The 24,052-nt window shown below is 45.5% G+C and overlaps 2 protein-coding genes across 2 annotated transcripts in view; one reads left to right on the top strand and one right to left on the bottom strand.

Moving 5' to 3' along the window:
• Positions 1–24,052, bottom strand: part of ubac2 (UBA domain containing 2) — a 247,143-nt gene that overhangs the window by 127,324 nt on the left and 95,767 nt on the right. The gene's annotated exons all lie outside the window — the stretch shown is intronic.
• LOC119977094 (G-protein coupled receptor 183-like) lies at positions 408–19,234 on the top strand. The gene is made up of 4 exons (XM_038817687.1): positions 408–831; positions 3,784–3,868; positions 16,248–16,278; positions 17,957–19,234. Exons 3-4 carry the CDS (start codon positions 16,257–16,259, stop codon positions 19,072–19,074), a joined length of 1,140 nt encoding a protein of 379 aa, XP_038673615.1. The 5' UTR covers positions 408–831; positions 3,784–3,868; positions 16,248–16,256; the 3' UTR covers positions 19,075–19,234.

Here is a 24,052-nt window from a genome sequence, read left to right as displayed (position 1 = left end):
TGATTGAGCGTGTTGTGTATGTTACTGTTCCTTTTGTAATTAAATTACATTTAAAAATACACCTTTTGGTAGCAAGTTCCACATTTTAATCACTCCAAGGGGAAGCTATTCCTGAATTCCTTTATGTGTTTATTCATGATTATCAGATTTATGTCCCCTAGTTTTGAACTCTTCCAACACCTTCTCTATCTATGTCTATCCTATTGAACACTGTCATCGTTTTAACGATCTCTATCAGACCATTACTCAATTCTTTTCAGAGCCCCAGCCTGTTCAATCTTTCATGTTAGTTCTCACCTCTCAGTTCTGCAATGTTTTTTTATACACCTTCTCTCGCGCCTCTGTATGCTTTTCGAAATATGCAGACGAGAACAGTGCACAGCACGCCAAGGTTCTGGACACGTTCAACATCCAAGTTCTGCTTTTCAATTCTATCCCTTTTGAAATGAATCCTGCTGCATGGACAGCATTTTCTGCGGCTTTGTTACCACATGATTCAGACCAACCAGTCTGACTGAACCCTGTAAGCAAACAGCAGGCAACTTGTGACAATACACGAAGAGGGCACTTTCTCCTTTTTGTACTTTCACATCGGGTCAGGTTTTCTCACAATCCGCCTTGTGAATGTGGAATGGTGATCCGGTTATGTTGAACACCGTGTCCCAGGATGTGCTGCCAGTGAGTTTAGCGGTGCTCACAGTGACGAATGTGTAAATTCTCCAGCCACTTGTCCTGATGAAGGGATTCCCAGTGAGTCGTGAATCACCGCATGAGGCTGGATTATTTGCTCTGCTCGTCTTGGGAAAACAGCAACTCATCCTCAACCGCCTCGTGAGTTTCGTGAGATTGCTACATTTATATTAGTTACCTATAAACATGGCAGAGGAAGTTAGGGCTGGTACTTAACAGCGTAAGTAGCCCTTGAATGGCACGTTTGTGGCTATCACGATACCACCGAACCTCATAGAAAGGGAATTGTGCAGTCTCAATCCTGCCCGTAAAAAGTTCTTCTTAGCGATTACTCAAATTTCTAAAAGGATTTATTTATTTCCTGTGCGTTCTTTGTCCTCTTTGCCCTCGTCCAATATTTTGCTTTCCTGCCCTCTGTTTCTCGTTCTCTACCTGATTTGTCCTTAATTAATCCTATTTCCTTCGGAATCATTCTCTGTTTTCTTTTTTTTTTATAAATGTTTTTATTCAGTTTTCATATTTTATATTGAACAAATTACAAATTGTTAGGAGAAAAAAAACAACAAACAAACACGCAAAAATTAACATACATATTTACAGGTAAGCATCTTCGTAGTAGTAACTGTGCCCGCCCCCCCCCCCCCCCCCCCCAACATGTTTATTTAGTTTGGTTTTGGGCCTTAGCTAGCCATCGAACCCCCGTACCGAACCTGTAGCCCCTCCCGCTACCTTCCCCCGACTATTCTTCCTCTTGTACATTGGCCACAAATAGGTCCCGGAACAGTTGCATGAATGGCTCCCACGTTCTGTGGAAGCCGTCGTCCGACCCTCGGATGGCAAATTTGATTTTCTCCATTTGGAGAGATTCCGAGAGGTCGGACAGCCAATCCGCAGCTCTGGGCGGTGCTGCTGACCGCCAGCCAAACAGGATTCTACGGCGGGCGATCAGGGAGGCAAAGGCAAGGGCGTCCGCCCTCCTCCCCAGGAATAGATCTGGCTGTTCTGAAACCCCGAAGACCGCCACTATCGGGCATGGCTCCACCCTCACTCCCACCACTTTGGACATAACCTCGAAGAAGGCTGTCCAGTACTCCACGAGTCTGGGGCAAGACCAGAACATGTGGGCGTGGTTGGCCGGGCCTCTTTGGCACCGTTCACATCTGTCTTCCACCTCCGGGAAGAACCTACTCATACGGGTTCTTGTTAAGTGGGCTCTATGTACCACTTTTAGTTGCGTCAGGCTGAGCCTTGCGCACGTGGAGGTGGAGTTGACCCTATGCAGTGCTTCGCTCCAGAGTCCCCACCCTATCTCCATCCCCAGGTCGTCCTCCCATTTCCTTCTTGTTGCGTCCAGTACGGTGTCGTCCCTATCTACCAGTCGGTCATACATGTCACTACAGTTCCCTTTCTCTAGGATACTTGCGTCCAGTAGGTCTTCCAGTAGTGTCTGTCGTGGCGGTTGTGGGTACGTCCTTGTCTCCTTTCGTAGGAAGTTTTTGAGCTGCAGGTACCGTAGCTCGTTCCCCCCAGCTAGCTGAAACTTCTCTGTCAGTTCGTCCAGTGTTGCGATCCTGTCGTCCGTGTATAGGTCCCTGACTGTCAGTGTCCCCCCGTCCTGCCTCCACCTTTTGAAGGTGGCGTCAGTCAGTGCTGGTGTGAACCTATGGTTGTTGCAGATGGGAGCCCTGTTCGACATTTTGGTCAGGCCAAGTTGCTGCCGCAGTTGGTTCCAGGATTGGAGGGTGGCTGTCACCACTGGGCTGCTGGAGTGTTTTTTGGGTGGGGATGGGAGTGCTGCCGTGGCGAGGGCCCGGAGGGAGGTTCCCATGCAGGAGGCCTCCTCCGCACGCACCCACTCAGCCTCTGGCTCCTGGATCCATCCCCTTACTCGCTCGGCTGTTGCTGCCCAGTGGTAGAATTGTAGATTCGGGAGGGCTAGCCCTCCCCTGGTTTTTGTTTTTTGTAAGACCTTCTTTGGGATCCTAGCATTTTTACCCCCCCATACGAACGCCATGGTGAGTTTGTCCAGCGCTTTGAAAAAGGCCTTGGGGATGTAGATCGGAATGGATCTAAACAGGAAGAGGAACCTGGGCAGTACGTTCATTTTGATCGTCTGAACTCTCCCCGCGAGGGAGAGCGGGAGTGTGTTCCATCTTTGCAGGTCCTTTTTAACTTCCTCCGTCAGGCTGGTGAGGTTCCATTTGTGGATCCCTTTCCAGTCATGGGCTATTTGGATCCCCAGGTAGCGGAATTTATGTCGGGCTTGATTGAACGGCAGCCCCTTTAGTGCTGCCCCCCCCCCCCCTTGCGGGTGTACTGGGAAGATCTCACTTTTGCTCATGTTGAGTTTGTAGCCCGAGAAGGCTCCAAACTCTTTCAGGAGCGCGATGATTCCGTCCATGCTGCTTTGTGGGTCCGAGATATAGAGGAGCAGATCATCCGCATAGAGTGAGACTCTGTGCTCTCTACCTCCCCTTCGAATCCCCCTCCAATTTTTTGCTGCCCTGAGCGCGATTGCTAGCGGTTCAATTGCTAGTGCGAACAGCAGCGGGGACAGTGGGCATCCTTGTCTGGTGCCCCTGTGCAGCTGGAAGTATTGGGAGTTGGTATTGTTGGTCTGTACACTCGCCATGGGTGCGTTGATTCTCTGTTTTCTTTTCCAATCTCTCAAAGCTCGCCGATTCAGGAAATAAGACTGCTGGTCCCGTAATTCACCAAGGTTCCATGTCCTGCTGCCTCCTGATCAGCTCACACTTCCAGGTTTTGGGGGGGGGGGGGGGGGGGGGGGGTGGATATTCAAGCTGAAGTTTGAAGAAAATAATCTAAATAACTGGGTGTGCATGAGATGTCACACTTCTCCAAATTCTGAGCCATTGTGTGTCTATAATTGGCAGGAATTTTGGACCGCAGTGCACACTCTGTGAGTAAGAATCGTTTCAAGTTTCACTTCTCAGAATTTGATGGACAAAGGGTTGCACACTCTCATGGAACAGCGCCGAAACCACAGGAAACTGATAAGCTATTCAAAGATTTTGCTCATAGTTTTTTTAAAAAGCCAACACGTCAAAACTACTTTTATCTGATTCGAGGCAGGTACTTTCAGTGCTCACGATCTGAAATTTGACACAATTCATCACAAGATCAGAGGATAGGTCCTCGGGACAGAAGAGTTCAGTGTGTAAGTATTGACTCTTATTCAAAGCTCATCAAGTTTAACATGTAGTTTAATTGATACTGCTTAAAAGTTATTTTAAAGAGCAGACTATCCCATTCTCCATGTAAAACAAGACTTTGACTTGTCTATCCCTGGGTTTTCATCAAATGCGTTACACATGAGCATGATTCTCAGATGCTGCGTTTAGATAGTGTGCTGATTTACGGTGTGCATTTGGATCATTTCAGCTCTGTTTGTGAAATTTCTTTTTCAAAAATGAGTTCTTAAAAAAAAAACAAAAGCTATTAAAAGTTTTCATTTCTGACAAATAAAGTTGAATGAAGGTTAAGAAAATAGAGTTTAGAAGGCTAGAAATAGGGGAGAACAAGTGAGAAATAATTATGCGATCATGCTTGACATTTGTGGTTACACATGTATTAATGTAGGGCTCGTTCAGGTCGTGCTGCATCCTTCCAAGAATTAGAACACTTGTCATGACCAGAATTAAATTGGCAAGTGGTAAAATTGCAGAGAACGTAAAATGAATAGTCTAAATTGCGTTGTACTTGTTCCAGGCTGTATCTCCTGCACATGAAAATTAGTTATCCCCGCATTGGTAAAATGAGTAATTAATTAGCACATTAGGTTATTTTTTTTTTTAAAGGGCATGGACCTAATTATTTGGATGCCTTGAGCTGACACAAAGTGAATTAGCATAATCACAAATTTTCTTTTTTAATTTAAAGTACCCAATTATTATTTTTTTCCAATTAAGGGGCAATTTAGCGTGGCCAATCCACCTACCCTGCACATCTTTGGGTTGTGGGGGTGAAACCCACGCAGACATGAAGAGAATGTGCAAACTCCACACGGACAGTGACCCAGAGCTGGGATCGAACCTGGGACCTCGGCGGCGTGAGGCAGCAATGCTAACCACTGCGCCACCGTGCTGCCCCACCCATTTATCACTAATAATGTGCAGCGTAGGTTCGCCAGACTGATTCCTGGGGTAGGAGGACTGACATATGACAAGAGATTGAGTGGATTTGAATTATATTCGCTGGAGTTCAGAAGAATGAGGGGGGAGGGATCTCATTGAAGCCTATACAATTCTAACAGGACTAGACAGGGTGGTCACAGGAAGGATGTGCCCCTAAGGCGGGTAGTCTCGAATCAGGGGTCACAGTTTAAGGATACAGGGTAAATCATTTTGGACTGTGATATGGAGAAATTTCACCCAGAGAGTGGTGAGGCTGTGGAATTCTCTACCACAGAAACCAGTTGAGGTCAAAACATTGTGTGCTTTCAATGAGTTTGATATAGCTCTTGTGCTAAAAGAATCAAAGGATATGGGGGGAAAGCAGGGACTGGTTACCGAGTTGAATGATCAGCCACCATAATGAATGTTGTAGTAAGCCCGAAGGGCTGAATGGTCACTCCTGCCCCTTTTATCTATGTTTCTTTGCAAACCTGGCCAGAGTATGAAAAAAAAAGATTTATTTTTATTCTTCCATGTAACGTGGACATTGCTGGCTAGGCCAGCATTGTTGCTCATCCCCTGCACATCTTTGGGTTGTGGGGGCGAAACCCACGCAAACACGGGGAGAATGTGCAAACTCCACACGGACAGTGACCCAGAGCTGGGATTGAACCTGGGACCTCGGCAGCGTGAGGCAGCAATGCTAACCACTGCGCCACCGTGCTGCCCCACCCATTTATCACTAATAATGTGCAGCGTAGGTTCGCCAGACTGATTCCTGGGGTAGGAGGACTGACATATGACAAGAGATTGAGTGGATTTGAATTATATTCGCTGTAGTTCAGAAGAATGAGGGGGGAGGGATCTCATTGAAGCCTATACAATTCTAACAGGACTAGACAGGGTGGTCACAGGAAGGGTGTGCCCCTAAGACGGGTAGTCTCGAATCAGAAAAAAAAAGATTTATTTTTATTCTTCCATGTAACGTGGACATTGCTGGCTAGGCCAGCATTGTTGCTCATCCCCAGTTGCTCTTGTGAAAGTGGTGGTGAGCTGCCTTCTTGAACCGCTGCAGTCCATGTGGTGTAGGTACACCCACTGTGCTGTTAGGGAGGGAGTTCCAGGAATTTGACCCAGCGACATTGAAGGAAAAGTGTCTGGTTTGGAGGGGAAATTGCGGGTGGTGTTCCCATGCAGCTGCGGCATTTGTCATTCTAGGCGGTAGAGGTCACAAGTTTGGACAGTGCTGATGGATTGGTGGGTTGTTGCAGTGCATCTGGCAGATGTATTACATCATACTTGCAGCACCAATTCGGGTGATTCTGTCTACATTTGTGTTAATGCCCTTCAAATTATCATTTTATTTTTTTAAATTAATTTACGGGATGTGGGTGTCACTGATTGGGCCAGCATTTATTACCCATCCCTCGTTGCCCTTCAGAAGGTGGTGTTGAGTTGTCTTCTTGAACCGCTGCAGTCCTCGAGATGTAGGTAAACCCACTGTGCTGTTAGGGAGGGAGTTCCAGGGTGTTGCCTGAGCGACAGTCAGGAACAGCGATATATTTCCAAGTCAGGGAGTGAGTAACTTGGAGGGGAACCTCCAGGTGGTGGGGTTCCCAGGTATCTGCTACTCTTGCCCTTCGATTTGGTAGTGATCATGGGTTTGGAAGGTGCTGTCACAGGAACCTTGGTGAGTTATCATAGAATCCCTACAGTGCAGAAGGAGGCCATTCAGCCCATCAGGTCTACACCGACCCTTTGAAAAACCACCCTATCCAGGCCCAATCCACTGTCCAATTCCTTTAACCACACCCTAAGGGGCAATCTAGCATGGCCAATCCACCTAAATTGCACATCTTTGGACTGTGGGAGGAAACTAGAGCACCCGGAGGAAACCTACATAGACATGGGGAGAACGTGCGAACTTCACACAATCACCGGAGGTAGGAATCAAACCCGGGTCCCTGGCGCTGTGAGGCAGCAGTGCTAACCACTGTGCCACCATGCCGCACCTGCAGTGCATCTTGTAGATGGTACACACGGCTGCCATTGTTCGTCGGTGGTGGAGGGAGTGAATGCTTGTGGAAGGGGGGAGCAACCAAGCGGGGCTGCTTTGTCCTGGATGGTGTTGAGCTTCTTGAGTGTTGTTGGAGCTGCAGTCATCCAGGTAATTGGAGAATATTCCATTACACTCCTGACTTGTGCCTTGTAGATGGTGGACAGGCTTTGGGGTCAGAAGGTAAATTACTCGCCGTAGGATTCCTAGCCTTTGACCTGCCCTGGTAGCCACAGTATTAATATGGCTAGTTCAGTTCAGTTTAAAATCATCGGTCAACCGCAGGATGTTGATTGTGAGGATTCAGCGATGGTAATGCCATTGAATGTCAAGGGGCAATGATTAGATTCTCTTGTTTCCTCCAACCATAATTAATCTGACCTTATCATCACACCCTAATATTCTTTTCCCTTTCATATGCTTAACTTTCCCTTAAAAGTATCAGTTGCTTATCCAAACGTTTGCAAATATTGCACTCTCTTTGCAGTATATTATTATTTTCAAACAGGTGTTTAGTAAGTGAGGAACAGCTTGAAGGAAGGAGCAAGTGCCAATTTTATATAGTTCATAAAACAGACATGTGAGCTCATGCCCCCTCCCTCCTTTCCTGTCCATTTCACTCACATACTCTCTTCTTCCTCAGCAATCTGAAATACCCATCTCCGGAATTCAACAGCCTCAAATTCCCACCTCCCAGTCGCTCATCCCTCCAGTGCCTCCTCAGATTCACAGCAGGTCTTCCAGGATTTCAGAGTCGAACAGAATTAGGAAGAACCTTTCAGCCCAGCTGGTCTGTGCTGGTGTTTTGTTCCACATGAGCCTCCGTCCACCCCCTCTTTATCTCACCATATCAACACCTCAATCTATTCCTTTCTCCCTGGTGTGTTTATCCAGTTTCCCCTTGAATGTATCTATACTACAGTATTCGCCTCAACCCCTCCCTGTGGTAATGAGTTTGACCTTTGCACCACTCTCGGGATAAAGGATTTATGATTCTCGAAATAAAGCTCCAGGGTCCCAGGTTCGATTCCCGGCTGGGTCACTGTCTGTGTGGAGTCTGCACGTCCTCCCCGTGTGTGCGTGGGTTTCCTCCGGGTGCTCCGGTTTCCTCCCACAGTCCAAAGATGTGCGGGTTAGGTGGATTGGCCATGCTACATTGCCCGTAGTGTAAGGTTAATGGGGGGATTGTTGGGTTACGGGTATACGGGTACGTGGGTTTAAGTACGGTGATCATTGCTCGGCACAACATCGAGGGCCGAAGGGCCTGTTCTGTGCTGTACTGTTCTATGTTCTATGTTCTAAATCTTGCCTGAAATCCTTCATAGATTTACTCATGGTTGGCCTATAATTGTGGCCACTAGATTTGGCTCCCCCTATCGAACCCAGTCTGAATTTTACAGATCTCTATTAGGACACGTGTCAGCCTTCTCTTTTATAGAGAGAAGAACTCCCCACTTCTACTTCTCTGATGCTTGACAGTTGCATCCTCTCAGGCCTGGTATCATCCTTGCAAGTTGTTCTTGCATGTCTTTCAGAGTCTCTACATCCTTCTTGTAAGAAGTTTTACAACACTAGGTTAAAGTTGTAAGACTTCTTATTGTGCCCACCCCAGTCCAACGCCACATCATCCTTCTTGTATTATGGAGAGCAGAACTGCTCACAGTGCGCCAAGTGCAGTCTAACAAAGGTTCCGTACAGGTTTAACAACTCTGCTTCTTATTTCTATTTCTTTCCAAACAATAACCTACATTTATGTAGCACCTTTAAAGTAATACCAGTAATAAAGTGATGGGTGGGGTTACTGGGTTATTGGGAAAGGGTGGAGGTGTTGACCTTGGGTAGGGTGCTCTTTCCCAGAGCAGGTGCAGACTCGATGGGCTGAATGGCCTCCTTCTGCACTGTAAATTCTATGAATACAACTTTTCAAGTCCTTCATAGGAACGTCAGCAGATTAAAAACTGACAGAGAGCAAAAGAAGCAAACATTAAATCGGAAGCAGCTGTTCCCCTTGGTTGAAGGGTCAGTCAAAAGGGGTCATAGTTTTAGGGTAAGGGGCAGGAGATTCCATGTGGATTTGAGAGAAAAAAATGACTCAGAGGGTGGCAAGAATCTGGGAAGCACTGCCTGGGATGATAGTGGAGTCTAGAAACCTCACAACCTTTAGAAAGCACTTGGATGAGCACCTGAAACACCATCACATTTAAGGATATGTGGCAAGTGCTGGCAAGTGGGATTAGCGTGAGATTTGGGGTAGTTATTGCTGGTGCAGATTCGATGGGCCGATGGGACTTTTCTGTTCTGTAAGACTCTATGAATAGGACAGGTCTGGGAGTAGGTTTTAATGACTGTCTTGAAGAAGAAATGAGGCGTTTAGGTGCTGAGAGGTTTATAGATGGAATGATGACTATGAAACCATTGTCAATTGTCGTAAAAACCCATCTGGTTCACTAATGTCCTTTTGGGAAGGGAATCTGCCGTCCTTATCCGGTCGGGGCTACATGTGACTCCAGGCCCACAGCTATGTGGTTGACTCTTAACTGTCTCCTCAAGGGCAATTTAGGGATGGTCAACACATGCAGGCACAGCCTGCGACGCCCACGCCCCATGAATAAATAAAGATTCCAGAGCTACGGACTGAGACAGCTGAAACAACAGTTACTGATGGGGCAACGGAAATTGAGGATGCGCGTGAGGTCAATTCTGCAGGGGGAGAGCAGATGTGGAGGATGCGGCAGCGATAGAAAGAGGCAGTAGGGATTCGAACACCAGGATGAGTAAGATATCACAAGTACCGGTTTACAGCCAGTGTAATATAGTATGACTGCCATTTTAGAGTGTGGGCATACCACCTTCTGATTGTGCAATTTGACTAACAGGCTCAAAAGAAAAGCATTTTGAAAACATTTTTTAAGAGAAAAAAAGTCCCATCCTGTTCAGTCTTTCCTAATAAATGCAAGGTCTGGATATTACATTGATAAGTCTTATTTTGCACCTTCTCCAGCACCCTCATATGATTTGGTAATATGGTACACAGTACTCCGAGTGCGGTCTAACCAAGGTTCTATGCTGTGTAGAGGAAGGAGTGAAAAGTGAAGGTTAGCGAGTGAAAGTTATCATAGCTGCTGGTGACAACGCCTTGGAGGCAAATGGCACAAATGGACAAGTTGTTTGCAACAACAGATTTTGGAATGAAGGCAAATAACCAAAGTTACAAAGATTCTTGAGAATGTAGCTGAAAGAGTGAGCATTTTACTAACTGGGGAACAATTGAATAATTTAAAGATTGGGGAAGTATTACGGCTGTTGATGGACAGATGAGCCTTGGAGGTGGGAGCTTGGAGGCACAATGGAGAAACGTTAAAAGGAGGAAGAGGACACTGACTGGAGAAGGGAGGTTGTGCCATAGTGTGCGGACTAGCAATTCAGAGGCCCAGGTTAATGCTCTGGGGCCATGGGTCCAAATCCCACCATGGCAGCTGGTGGAATTTAAATTCAGTGAATAAATCTGGAATTGAAAAGTTAGTCTTGATAATGGTGACCATTGTTGTAAAAGCCTATTTGGTTTCCGAATGTCCTTGAGGGAAGAAAATCTGCCGTGCTTACCTGGTCTGGCCCACATGTGACTCCTGATCCACACTAATGTGGTTGATTTAAAATGCCCTCTGCAATGGCTTTACAAGCCACTCATTTTTATCAAAACCTCGACAAAGTCGACAAAAAGGAGTCAAACCGGATGGATCCAGCATTGACTTGGGCAGCAGAAACACCCTGCAAAACCGTTCTTTCTAAAATCTGGGTCTTGTGCCACAATTGGGAGAGCTGTCCCACAGACTAATCAAGCAATCTGACATAGTCATACTCATTACAGACAATGCATCAGGCACCACCATCACCATCCCTGGGTATGTCCGGAGCCAAAAGCAAGGCAGAGGTGGTGCAGCAGTGGTATGCAGTCAAGAGGGAGTTATCCTGGGAGTTCTCAGCATTGACTCTGAACCCCATAAAGGAAACTCTCCTACTGATTACAACCTACCATCCAATCTTAGCTGATGAATCAGTACTCCTCCATGTTGAACATCTTTTGGAGGAAGCACTGAGGGTGGTACGGGTGCAGAATGTGACTTCAATCTCCATCACCAAGTGTGACCCAATAGCACGATTACTGACAAGAGGGAAAACCTACTTGACCTTGTTCTCACCAATTGACCTGTCACAGATATATCTGTCCATGACAGTATTGGGATGAATGATCACCGCACAGTCCTTGTGGAGACAAAGTCCCGTCTTCGGATTGAGGGTATGCTCCATCACCTGGTGTGGCACGACCACCTTGCTAAAGGGTATAACTACAAAGGGATCAAGCAACCCAAAGTTGGGCATCTGTGAAGGACTCTGGGCCATCAGCAGAAGGCGATACAACCACAATCTGTAACCTCATGGCCCGGCATGTTCCAGAATCTACCATTACCATCAAGCCAGGGGATCAACCCTGGTTCAGTGAAGAGGGTATGCCATGATTAGCACCGGGCGTACCTAAGAATGAGGTGTCACTCTGGTGAAGCTACAACACAGGATTATTTGCGCGCCAAACAACAAAAGGAGCTTGCAACAGACAGAGCGAAGTGATCCTACAACCAATGGATTAGCTCTAAGCTCTGCAGTCCTGCCACATACAGCCAAAAATAGTGGGAGCAATTTAAACAGGTAGAAAGAGGAGGAAACTCCACAAATATCCCCACCCTCAATGATGAGGGAGCTCAGCACATGAGTGCGAAAGACAAGCCTGAAGTATTGGCAACAATCTTCAGTGCCAGGCAATAATTGTCTCCAACAAGAGAGAATCCAAACAATGAACCTTCCCTTGACATTCAACATTATTACCTTGGCTAAATCCTCCACTATCAACACCTGTGTTTTTTACCATTAACGGAAACTGAACTGGACCAGCCATATAAATACTGTGGCTACAAGAGCAGGTCAGAGACTGGGAATTCTGCATACAGTAACTCACCTCCTGACTCCCCAAAGCCTGTCCACCATCTGCAAGGTACAAGTCAGGGGTTCCCACTTGCCTGGATGAGTGCAACTCCAACGACACTTAAGAAGCTCAAAATGATTCAGGACAAAGTAGCCCGTTTGATTGGTACCCCATCAACAAACATTCACTCCCTAAACCACCAACACACAGTAGGAGCAGCGTGTGGCAAGAACTCACCAAGGCACCTTAGGCAGCATCTTCCAAACCCATGGCCACTACCATCCAGAAGGACAAGGCAGCAGACATATGGGAAAACCACCACTGTAAGTTCCCCTTCAAGCCACTCACCATCCTGATTTGGAAATATATCGTTGTTCCTTCACTGTCATAGAACATAGAACATAGCAGATTGGGTCAAAATCCTGGAACTCCCTCCCTAACAGCACTACGGGTTTACCTACACCACATGGGCTGCAGCGGTTCAAGAAGGCAGCTCACCTCCACCTTCTCAAGGGCAATTAGGGACGGGCAATAAGTGCTAACGTAGCGAGCGATGCGACAGCCTGTCAAAATACATAAAAAATAATCAGAGAATTTAAGAAGATCAGCCAAGACAAAAAAAAAGCCAAATATTGCGGATGCCGGAAATCTGAATTAAAGATAGAAAATGCTGGACAGAGTCAACAGATTAGACTGCATCGGTGGAGAGAGAAACACAGCTAAAGCTTCAGAACAATAACCTCTCATTAGAACTGGTAGAAGGTAGAGATTGAACAGTTCAGTAGGCAGAAAGCCAGAAGGAAGGGCTGGGCTGGGACGCAGGACCAAAGGTCTGAGTTGGAAAGTGATTAAATGACATAAATGATGACAGTGCAAGGCATAAAGAGGTGGTAATGGAGGAAATAAAGGAATGAAAGATAGATCCAGAGCAGGTGAAAATGGCAACAGCCCAGCCATTCCCAGCACTTGTCTGAGAAAATGGGAGAAATGGAGAGATGTTGAATTCGATTTTGAGACCCAAAAAAGCCGGCAAAGTGCCTAATGGAATGATGAGGTGCTGTTCCTGGAGAGTGCATTGAATTAGGATTAGCAAATAAATTTATACGGAGCGTGGTGCCAAAATACGGAAATTGCGGCAAGAGAAGTTAGGCTTCTAGAAAGCTTTGAGGCGCAGGGTTGTGATGCAGGGAGACAGTAAGCTGGGTGCATCAGAAAAGTAATGCACATGTTGGCAATGGCACCAGAAGAACATTCTTATTCTCAGAGAAAGGGCAAAAGTATCAGATTGAGCATGCACTGGGTGAGGTAGGATGTGGAAAAAGGTATTTAGAAGGATGGACAGAAGAACAAAGATCAAATAGGAGGAACAGAAGGACGTTATTGAACCGCCTTGGAGAATGGGTGATTGTATGGAGAATTTGAGAGAGAAGCACTGGAAGCGTGGTTCGGAGAAAGGGGGAATTGAGCTTGAACCTGGAGAGGTAGAGCAGTGAAGAAGGTGACCAATTACACACCCACTGATGGATTTGTGTGACGCTCAATTGACTTCAGAAAGTACTCGAAGCCGAGCAAAGGTTTTTCCTCTAATTTTCTTCCATTTGACACCGAACCCCTTGTAAAGTGATCAAAAGTTCGGCCAAAAAGAGTAGGTTTCAAAGAATGTCTTCGAAGGAGGAGAGTGAAGTAGATGTTCAGGGAAGGAAATCCAAAGCTTCGTGCCCAGGCAGCTGAAGGCAGAGCCACCACTGGCAGAACTATGCACATCAGGCATAGGCAAAAGCCCAGAATTAGAGGAGTGCAGAGACCTTGGAGGTTTTTGCACAGATATGAGTTAAAGAGAAAAACCGGAAAGGAAGAAAGAGCAAACATATATGTTGTTGCAAATCTTTCACAGACGTTATGTTTTGTGCAGGTTTTGAATTAAATGTCAGAATGGCTCATCTTCACAAATATATAGGATGAAAACTTGTCAGTAATGAAAGTAGCAGCGAGACACCAATCATGAGCATTTGCCAATTATTATTTTTGAACATTTGTCCTTTTTCTTATTTTATTGGTTGCCCGTCTTATCTTTTTTCTCTTTCTTATTCAGTATTTTCCACTGTTACTGTTCACCAATCATCATGCAGAAAACACTTTCAGATCTGAAAAATATTCTGCCTAAAGGAAGACGGAAATGCGTTTATATCGCTCCTTTTACAACCTCAGCACGTCCTAAAACACTTTAAAGCAACACAATATATTTTCTTTTTAAGTATAATCACTGTTATGAACAGGAGTAGGCTATTCAATCTGTCGAGCCCACTCTGCTGTTCAATACGTGGCTGACCAGACACTTCAATGACTTTACACCCAACAGGAACATAGGAACATATTGTAATGTGGGAACCACGGCAGTAAATTTGTGCAAACTTTAAAGTTTCCACAAAAAGCAACTCGATAACGACAAGGCAATTTAATTTTTTCCAGAATGTAGAATCCCTATCGTGCAGAAGGAGACCACTGATTCTGCACCGACCTTCCGAAAGAGCACCCTACCTAAGTCCACGTCCCTGCCCTATCCCCGTGACCCCAGCTAATCTTTTGGGCACAAAGGGGCAATTTAGCATGGCCAATCCACTTAATCATGATCAACATGACGTTCTCCCCACAATAACAGATAGAGAAGATCTGTTTTGATTATGTTAATTTCAAACCTACAGAATCTGGTATGGATCAAATACTCCAATGCACGTGCCATCGAGATAAGATATACAAACCCACAAATTCATTTGAGGCACTCTTGGTCTTGCAACTTCGACTGACATAAATATCATATTTTATCAAATGCTTTGTTACTCTTGACAACCAATCTATTCCATTCCCTGGGGCAGCTGAACTCCTGCAGCAAGTTTGTTCTTTCCTTCTCAATCCCAACCCAACTGTTCCATCTCCCCACCCTTGGTCTCACAGGTCTGTCCCCTCGTGCTTCAGCTGGACTCAAGTGATTCCTCGCCCTCCAGCTCCAGGCTCCTCCCTGTCCAGCTCCGAGGTAACACACTAGCTTCAGAATACAGCGTGTGAGTAGTCACAGAGCTTCATGATGGCTCGGCCTCAAAGGAACAACACAGGATATCCACTTGCCCTTTCAAAGACATTTGTAGGGATAGGTGACATATCATGTGGCTTTGACTCTGTGCATTAGTTTTAAAGATTTTGCAGCCGCCTATTCGCCATTTGAAGAAACAAGCAGAGAATGTATCGTACCGAAATAGGCCATTTGACCCAACAGGTCCCCACCGTGTTTATGCTCCACACAACGCCTCCCATCCCTCTTCTTCCAATCTAATCATCATAATCTTATATTCCTTTTGCTCTCAACTGTTTACCTCACTTCCCCAAATTTATGCATGCTATTCACCTTCACTACTCCATATGAACATGGGAGGAGGCCATTCAGCCCTTCAAGCTTGTCCAGCTATTTGATGAAATCATGGCTGATCTGTGGCCTAACGCTTTACACCTGCCTTTGGCCCATATCCCTCAATATCTTTGCTGAACAAAAATCTATTTATCTCAGATTTAAAATGAACACCCGTCCCAGCTTCAATTGCTGTTTATGGGAGAGAGTTCTAAAACTCTACCACCCTTTGCGTGAAGAAGTGCTTCCTAACATCTCTCCTGAATGGTCTCGCCATAATTTGTAGACTATGCCCCCCGGTTTTAGAATCTCCAACCCTGTGGAAATGGTTTATCTACCCCGACTTTCCCTGTTAATATCTTGATCACCCCCTAACCTCCTAAATTCTAACGAAAACCAGCCTAATTTGGTGTAATGGAAACGAGTTCCACATTTTCAACATGCTGGGGGTAAAGATGGTTCTCCTAAATGGATTTATCAGTGACTACCTTACACTTAGGGTCACTCACAAATAAAAACATTTTCTCTATGTCTGCCATTTCATTACCTCATCGACCTCACCAGGTAAACGACTAGTGAAATAAACCAGCAGTTTAATTTATTTGTATAAATCAATTTGCATTTATATTTTAATGCATTGCTATTTTAGTGAACAGGCCCAATGTGGTTCACAGGACGGTTATCGACGAAATGTGACTTCAAATCACGTAATAAGATATTTGAATAGGTGGCTAAAAGCTGGGTTGAGAAGCATTTGGTTCGCAGGCTAAAGGTTTTTAATGATTTCACAGCCAATCATAAAATCATCACATCAATAAAAACAGAGGCTTTACTTTATTGAAATTTTTTTGTAGTTTGAAGTTCAATTGAAAATGATTTGATTAATTACCAAAAAAGGTTTATCACCAGAATTCCTGTGGATCGTCAGTATCACAGGAAAATACCTCAGTCAATGAAAGTACAAATATTAAATGTGTTTCCTTTTTGTAGGTATAATATATGCAAGCCGTCGTGGAAAACAGTAAGTAACTTTTGAACATAATTTTGATTTTTGGGCAGCACGGTGGCCTAGTGGTTAGCACAACCGCCTCACGGCGCTGAGGCCCCAGGTTCGATCCCGGCTCTGGGTCACTGTCCGTGTGGAGTTTGCACATTCTCCCCGTGTCTGCGTGGGTTTCGCCCCCACAACCCAAAAATGTGCAGAGTAGGTGGATTGGCCACGCTAAATTGCCCCTTAATAGAAAAAATAATTGGGTAATCTAAATTTATAAAAAAAAAAAAAAATAATTTTGATTTTCTTCCCACCTGACTGGTGATTCGGCCTGTAATATTGTTAAAGGGTTGTTGGCAACATTCTTTAATTCAAACAAAGAACCACTCACGTGTAAACTGGGGTAGTTCACATCAAAAATCCAGGCCAAGTATCAATGCCAAGTTTAATGCTGACTTCACATAATATCCAACACTCTGAGTTACAAGGTTGTGAATTCAAGTCCGATTTGAGACTTAAGCAGTGCATTACTGAAAGAGTGCTGCACTGTTGGAAATGCCATCTTCCTAATCCTGTAACTTTTTTCCTTTCAAGCACTTATCCAATTCCCCAATGAACGTTTCTATCGAATCTGCTTCCGCCGCCCTTACAGGAAGCATGATGCAGATCATAACAATTCATTAGGTTTTAAAACTTTCTCACTTCCCCCTTTCTCTTTTTGCCAATTACCTTGAATGCGTCCTCTGGCTACTGACCCCCCTGTCAGTGGAAATAGTTTCACCTTACTTATTCTGTCAAAACACCTCATAATTTTGAACACCGTTATTACATCTCCACTTAACCTTCTGTGCTCTGAGGACCACAACCCGTCCTTCTCCAGTCTCCAAGTAACCTTCCTCTCCGATGCCTCAACAAATGTACAAAAATCTTTCTTACAAGCAAGATAAAACACAATTGTGCAGTCACATAGTAAAAATCATCTTGCACTTAAATGACCAAAGTCTGCCGCAAAATTAAAATGTTTTTGAAGTTCTACGTACAAGTTTCACTGCATGGAAGGAACCAGACATTTATCGATTATAAAATCACAGAGTCACATCCATCATCCCCATGGTGGCACTTTGAAAGAGCTGTCCAATTAATGCTGCACTCCTTGCTCTTTCCCTGTACCCCTATAAAAAAATGTGCCCGCCGTAGAGAGAGACAGTGGGGCAGTGGTAATTTCACTGGACAAGCACACAGCAGCTGGTGGAATATAAATTCAATTTTAAAATCTGGAATTGAAAATTAAGTCTCAGCAAAGGTGTCCATGACAACTATCATTGATTGTTGGGAAAAGCCATCAGGTTCACTGATGTCCCTTCGGGAGGGAAATTTGCCATCGTTACCTGGTCTGGCCTACATGTGACTCCAAACCCATAGCTTTTAACTGACCTCTGAAATGGCTTCGCAAGCCACTTAGTTCAAGGGCAATCAGGAGTCTTGCCAACAATGCCCACAGCCCATGAAAGAATAGCGTTTATTTTATTTATCCAATTCCTTTTTGCAAGTTACTGTTGAATTTCCTTCCACTGCTGTTTCAGAGAGGATTTTCCAGATGACAACAACTTGCTGCTTTTGTCTTGTTCAAATGAACTGTTGATTTTGTGTTATTGGTACATCTGTGATAAATCCTGAACAAAAACAAGATTTTGCTTCTTTAACATAGCTGCAGGAGTTCCAGTTTCCGTAGAACCAATGGAAGTGCACCTGAACATGACTAATTCCGCAACTCTTCTCAACAATTCTTCAAACATTACACAATGTAATCTGTACGCCCATCACCAATCAGCCAGAATTGTTCTACCTCTAGTCTACTCCATCATATCCTTAGTTGGTGTCTTTGGGAATGGCCTAGCCATAGTTGCCATCAGGAAGAAGCAGAAAAAAATCAATTCAACTACACTTTACTCCATGAATCTGGTGATCTCAGACATTTTCTTCGCGGCCATTTTACCCACACGAATAGTATACTACGCACGAGGATTTAACTGGCCATTTGGTGAACCAATGTGCAGAATTACTGCAGTAATTTGTTACAGCAACATATATGCCAGCGTAAGTTTCATGACCTGCTTAAGTTTGGACCGGCTGCTTGCTGTAATATATCCGTTTCGCTATTCGAAGTTCAGAAAAGTCCACAACGTCAAAAAGATCTGCATTGTTGTGTGGATCATTATTCTCTGTCAGACATTGCCACTGCTGTTTATGCAAATGTCGAAAAAGATTGGAGACAATTTCTTGACATGTATGGAATATCCAAATTTTGAGTCTATTCCAAACCTTCCACAAATTCTGCTTGGTGCGTGTATAATCGGTTACGTCTTGCCTGTGGCTATCATGCTGTTTTGTTATTCTAAAGTCAGTTCCAAACTCTTCAGGTCAGCAAGAGATAACCCCTTGACTGAAAGGTCAGGAAGAAGCAGAAAAGCTAACAACGTAATCCTACTTGTGCTCTTCGTGTTCTTCATATGTTTCACGCCATACCATGTGGTCATTGTGCAATACATGATCAGAAAGCTGCGGTACAATATACTCTGCCCCGGCCAACTGGAGTTTCAAATAGCTCTCCATGTGACTGTTACCGTGATGAACTTCAATTGCTGCCTGGACCCTTTCATCTATTTCTTTGCCTGCAAGGGCTACAGGAACATCGTCCTCAAGATGATCAGGCAGCCCATCAGTGTGTCAATTTCAAGTGGAGTTAAGACCGGACAGGACAATAGCACACCTGGGACAGTGAATCAGTTGAATACAACAGGGACAATCTCTGATGCCAGATTGTAGAGACAATGTACTCAATGATACTGGGAAAGAAAGACCACATCCAGCAAAAGAAACTCAATTCATATCCTGATCAATTTTCAATGTATACATTACACAATGGTTCGTGCACATATTGTACAGAAGTAAACTGATATGTTTTTTTTAAAATCTTCTTAACTTATGTGTAGTTTTCATCTTTCCTGGAAAATCCATCCCACAGATGACCAAAGTGTGAATGCTGGTCATTTTCCATTTACAATTAACGAGAAACAGTTCTGCAGTGGCTGGGTGCTCCCAATTCTAGGGAATTCAGTCTGCTTTGAATGCATCTTCACACCAACTTTGGCTGTGCTTTGCTCACACCCCATCGTGCTGGCAGTAATATCGCTCATCTCCATTCTGGCTCAACGCACGCGCTGCTGAGACCAGCATCCATGCATTAGTTACCCGCAGACTTATCGATCCCATTGCCTCCCATCTTGCATCATCCACAGACTTGAGTTAATCCAAAACTTTGCTGCTGCCTGTATCCTAACTTCCACCAAACTACTCACCCATCGTCATTTTACCTGCTGAGAGTCACCACTGACCTGGAATCCAGTAATGCGTTAATTCTAAAACTGTACCCTTGTGTTCAAATCTCCCTATGCCTTTCCTAGCTGCGATCTCCACCAACCCTCCAATTCTGGTGTCTTGCACGTCCCCCATTTTCTTTGCTCCATCATCAGCGGCCGTGTCCTCTGCAGCCTGGGGCCTAAACTCTGGAATTCCCTCCCTTCCTCTCTAATTTACTCTCCTCCTAAGGCTTAAAACCAACCTCTTTGACTGACGCACTACTGACCACCTGCCCTGAGATCCCCTCTGAGACCTGGTGACAAATTGTGATGGCTAATGTAGTTGAAGTGCTTTGAAATGTTTAACTGCGTCGAAGGTGACCTATAAATACAAGTTTTGTTGTATTCATGAGCTTTGGACCACTTGCACAAAATGCACTCACTTTGCTCCTTTCTACATGACACTAAATTCCTGGATTGTGTGACTGGCCAGCGTCCATCTCTTTCCTGTATTCAACTCTATTTGTTAAAAAAATATCAGCAACACTTCTTTAACAGATAGCCTAAAACAACCTTTTAGTGATAATTGCTGTTCAAATAAATACAGAAAGGCTCAGATTTCTAAAGCATCTTTCTCAATTTCAGGACGTTTCGAAGTGTTTCACAACCAGTGAAGTTCTTTTGAATTAGTGGCGGAGTGAATCAGGGTCTGGTTTAGCTCACCAGGCTAAATCGCTGGCTTTTAAAGCAGACCAAGCAGGCCAGCAGCACGGTTCAATTCCCGTACCAGCCTCTCCGGACAGGCGCCGGAATGTGGCGACTAGGGGCTTTTCACAGTAACTTCACTGAAGCCTACTCGTGACAATAAGCGATTTTCATTTTCATTTCATAATGCAGGACATCTGGCAGCCAATGTGAGCAAACTAGTACAAACAGTAATGCGTTATTGACCAGGGAATCTGTTCTTGTGATGTTGATTGAAGAATAAATATGCACCATGATCCCAGGGAGCACTCTCCAGTTCTTCTCCGAAATAGCATCGTAGGATCTTTTACTTCATTCCGAGAGGTCAGACACTTCTTCAGTTTAATCTCTCAGCTGAAAGACACCACACCTGACAGTTCAGCAATCTCCCAAGTCTGTCAGCTGAACTTACAGTGCTCAAGTCGGACTTGGAAGCCACAACATTCTGATTCAAGTGAAGGTGTTGCCCACTGAGCCACAGCTCCACACGTTAAGATTTAGATCAGTGATGGGCAACTTAGGCTATTCAATTCAGTGGGCCGCAAAGTCAAAATTGGGCTTGTTCATTAACCATGTAGCTAGGAGTTGGGGGACTTTGCATCAGCTTAATTTTACTAGGTTGGTGGAGCAGATGGAGGAGGAGTTTAAAAGGTGGCACATGCTGCCGCTGTCGTTGGCGGGTAGAGTACAGTCCATTAAAATGACGGTGCTCCCGAGGTTTTTGTTTTTGTTCCAGTACCTCCCCATTTTTATTCCGAGGGCCTTTTTTAGGAGGGTGAACAGCAGCATCACGGGATTTGTTTGGGTGCACGGGACTCCGAGGGTGAGGAGGGTCTTTTTGGAGCGGGGCAGGGATGGAGGGGGGCTGGCGCTGCCCAACCTCTCTGGGTACTATTGGGCGGCTAATGTCTCGATGGTACGCAAGTGGGTAATGGATGGAGAGGGGGCAGCATGAAAAAGGATGGAAATGGCGTCCTCTGAAGGCACTGGTAACGGCGCCGTTGCCGCTCCCTCCAGCGAGGTACACTACGAGCCTGGTGGTGGCGGTGACCCTCAAGATTTGGGGGCAGTGGAGGCGACACAGGGGGGAAGTGGGGTCTCGGTGGAGGCCCCGCTGCAGGGGAACCACCCGTTTGTCCCAGGGAACAGTGATGGCGGGTTCCTGGGGTGGCACAGGGCGGGCATAAGGAAGTTGGGAGACCTGTTCATTGACGGGAGGTTTGCGAGCCTGGGTGAGCTGGAGGAGAAGTTTGAGCTCCCCCTGGGGAATATGGTCTTCAGGTCAAGGCGTTTGCTAGGTGGCAGGTGAAAGGGTTCCCTTTGCTGCCCCCGTGGGGGGTAAGGGATTGGGTGCTTTCGGGGGTGTGGGTCGGGGATGGGAAGGTGTCTGACATCTACCAGGTGATGCAGGAGGTGGAGGAGGTGTCGGTAGAGGAGCTGAAGGCTAAGTGGGAGGCGGAGCTGGGGGAGCAGATTGAGGAGGGGACATGGGCGAACACCCTGGAGAGGGTGAACTCCTCCTCTTCATGTGCGAGGCTTAGCCTCATCCAGTTCAAGGTACTGCACAGGGTTCATATGTCCGGGAAGAGGATGAGCAGGTTTTTTGGGGGTGAGGACAGGTGCATTAGGTGTTCGGGGAGCCCAGCGAACCATGCCCATATGTTTTGGGCATGCCCAGCACTGGGGGAATTCTGGCAGGGGGTGGCGAGGACGGTGTCAAGGGTGGTAGGGTCCAGGGTCAAGCCAGGCTGGGGATGCGCGATATTTGGGGTTGGGGTGGAGCCGGGAGTGCAGGAGGCGAAAGAGGCCGGTGTTTTGGCCTTTCCCTCCCTAGTAGCCCGGCGAAGGATCTTGTTGCAATGGAAAGATGCGAGACCCCCAAGCGTGGAGAGCTGGACCAATGACATGGCGGGATTCATTAAGCTGGAGAAGGTCAAATTCGCCCTGAGGGGGTCTGTACAAGGGTTCTTCAGGCGGTGGCAGCCTTTCCTCGACTTTCTGGCTCAACGATAGGGAGCTAGGTCAGCAGCAGCAGCAACCCGGGGGTGGGGGGGGGGGAATGGGGGAGGTGGAGGAGGGGAAAGGGGGGGGGGGTTTCAGGGGGGCATTGTTTATGTTAATTTAATTTATTTTTAATTTATTTTGTTGTTCATTGGGTTTGGGGAGGGGGGGGGGGGGGGGGGGGGGGGGGTTCGTAATGTGCGTTGTTACGGGTCCGGGTTTATTATTGTTCTGTTGTTATACATTTTTCAAAAAATTTCAATAAAATTTTTTTATTTTTTTTTTTAAAACCATGATCCCGGTAAATATGAATAAATACATTTGATACATGCCAAATATTTCATAACGAGTCACAAAAAATCCTTAACCATTTTTACATGAACTATCATCAACTTCGGTGGCACGATGGCGCAGTGGTTAGCACTGCTGACTGCGGCGCCGAGGTCCCAGGTTCAATCCCGGTCCTGGGTCACTGTCCGTGTGGAATTTGCACATTCTCCCCGTGTCTGCGTGTGTCTCACCCCCACAACTCAAAGATGTGCAGGTTAGGTGGATTGGCCATGCTAATTGGAAAAAAAATCCTACATTTATATTTTAAAAAAAGAACGATCATCAACTTCAAATAGTAAAAACAAAATAAATATTTACGTTTTGGAACTCTCTGACTCTAAGTCGAGGGTGCGCACGGCTCTCACAGTCAGTGTTGTGAGCAATCAGCACGCACCTCAGTTCACTTGTCCTTGCTTTACGTGTGAATCACTTCAGTCACACCAGGAGCAAAAAAATCAACGTAGATGGAAACCAGTGGAATATGGCAACGGTCAAGAAAACGGCCTGAGGGCCATACACTGAACCCAGATAGTCACATGTGGGCCCAAGCCTACCCACCACTGATTTAGATGTGAGACCAAATATTTCATATGTAATGATCTGGAATGCGCTTCCTTGAAAGAGCGGTGGCAACAGATTCAATAATTACATTAAAGGGAATTAGATACACACTTGAGATGAAACTTGCAGGGTGATGAGTAAGGGAACGGGGTTAATTGGATAGCTCTTTCAAAGAGTCGAATGGCTTCTTCTGCTCTGTATATTTCCATGATTTTATGTTCCCATGAAAAGGCTTATCGACCACACCTCAAGAATAAAGTAAGCTTTCCTTTGATTATTAATTGTAAATACGAGTATGATTTGCTGAAATGTTTGGTGGTGTTGTAGTGCAGTGCTCATGTCACTGGACTAGTAATCCAGAAGCCCAGTTTAACGCTCCGGGGACATGGATTCAAATCCCATCGCCGCAGCTGGTGGTATTTAAATTCAATTAAATCAATCTAGAATTGAAAGCTAGTCTCAGTTATAGTGATCGTGACAACCAGCATCGATTGTCACTAAAAACCCACCTGGGTCACTAATATCCTTCAGGGAAGGAAGTAAGAACATAAGAACTAGCAGCAGGAGTAGGCCATATGGCCCCTCGAGCCTGCTCCACCATTCAATGAGATCATGGCCGATCTTTTGTGGACTCAGCTCCACTTTCCGGCCCGAACACCATCACCCTTTATTCCTTTATTCTTCAAAAAATCTATCTATCTTTAGCTTGAAAACATTCAATGAAGGAGCCTCAACTTCTTCACTGGCCAGGGAATTCCATAGATTCACAACTCTTTGGGTGAAGAAGTTCCTCCTAAACTCAGTCTTAA

Source organism: Scyliorhinus canicula, chromosome 14 (genome assembly GCF_902713615.1).
Source record: "Scyliorhinus canicula chromosome 14, sScyCan1.1, whole genome shotgun sequence".
Taxonomy (NCBI): domain Eukaryota; kingdom Metazoa; phylum Chordata; class Chondrichthyes; order Carcharhiniformes; family Scyliorhinidae; genus Scyliorhinus; species Scyliorhinus canicula.
The sequence above is the reverse complement of the archived record's forward strand: the minus strand, read 5'-3'. Positions and strand labels throughout refer to the sequence as shown.

Excerpts from the sequence above, each read along its gene's own strand:
- LOC119977094 (XM_038817687.1), top strand. The coding sequence starts at position 16,257 with ATGCAAGCCGTCGTGGAAAACA. Across the intron at positions 16,279-17,956 it reads GCAAGCCGTCGTGGAAAACA|CTGCAGGAGTTCCAGTTTCC; the intron begins GTAAGTAACTTT and ends TCTTTAACATAG.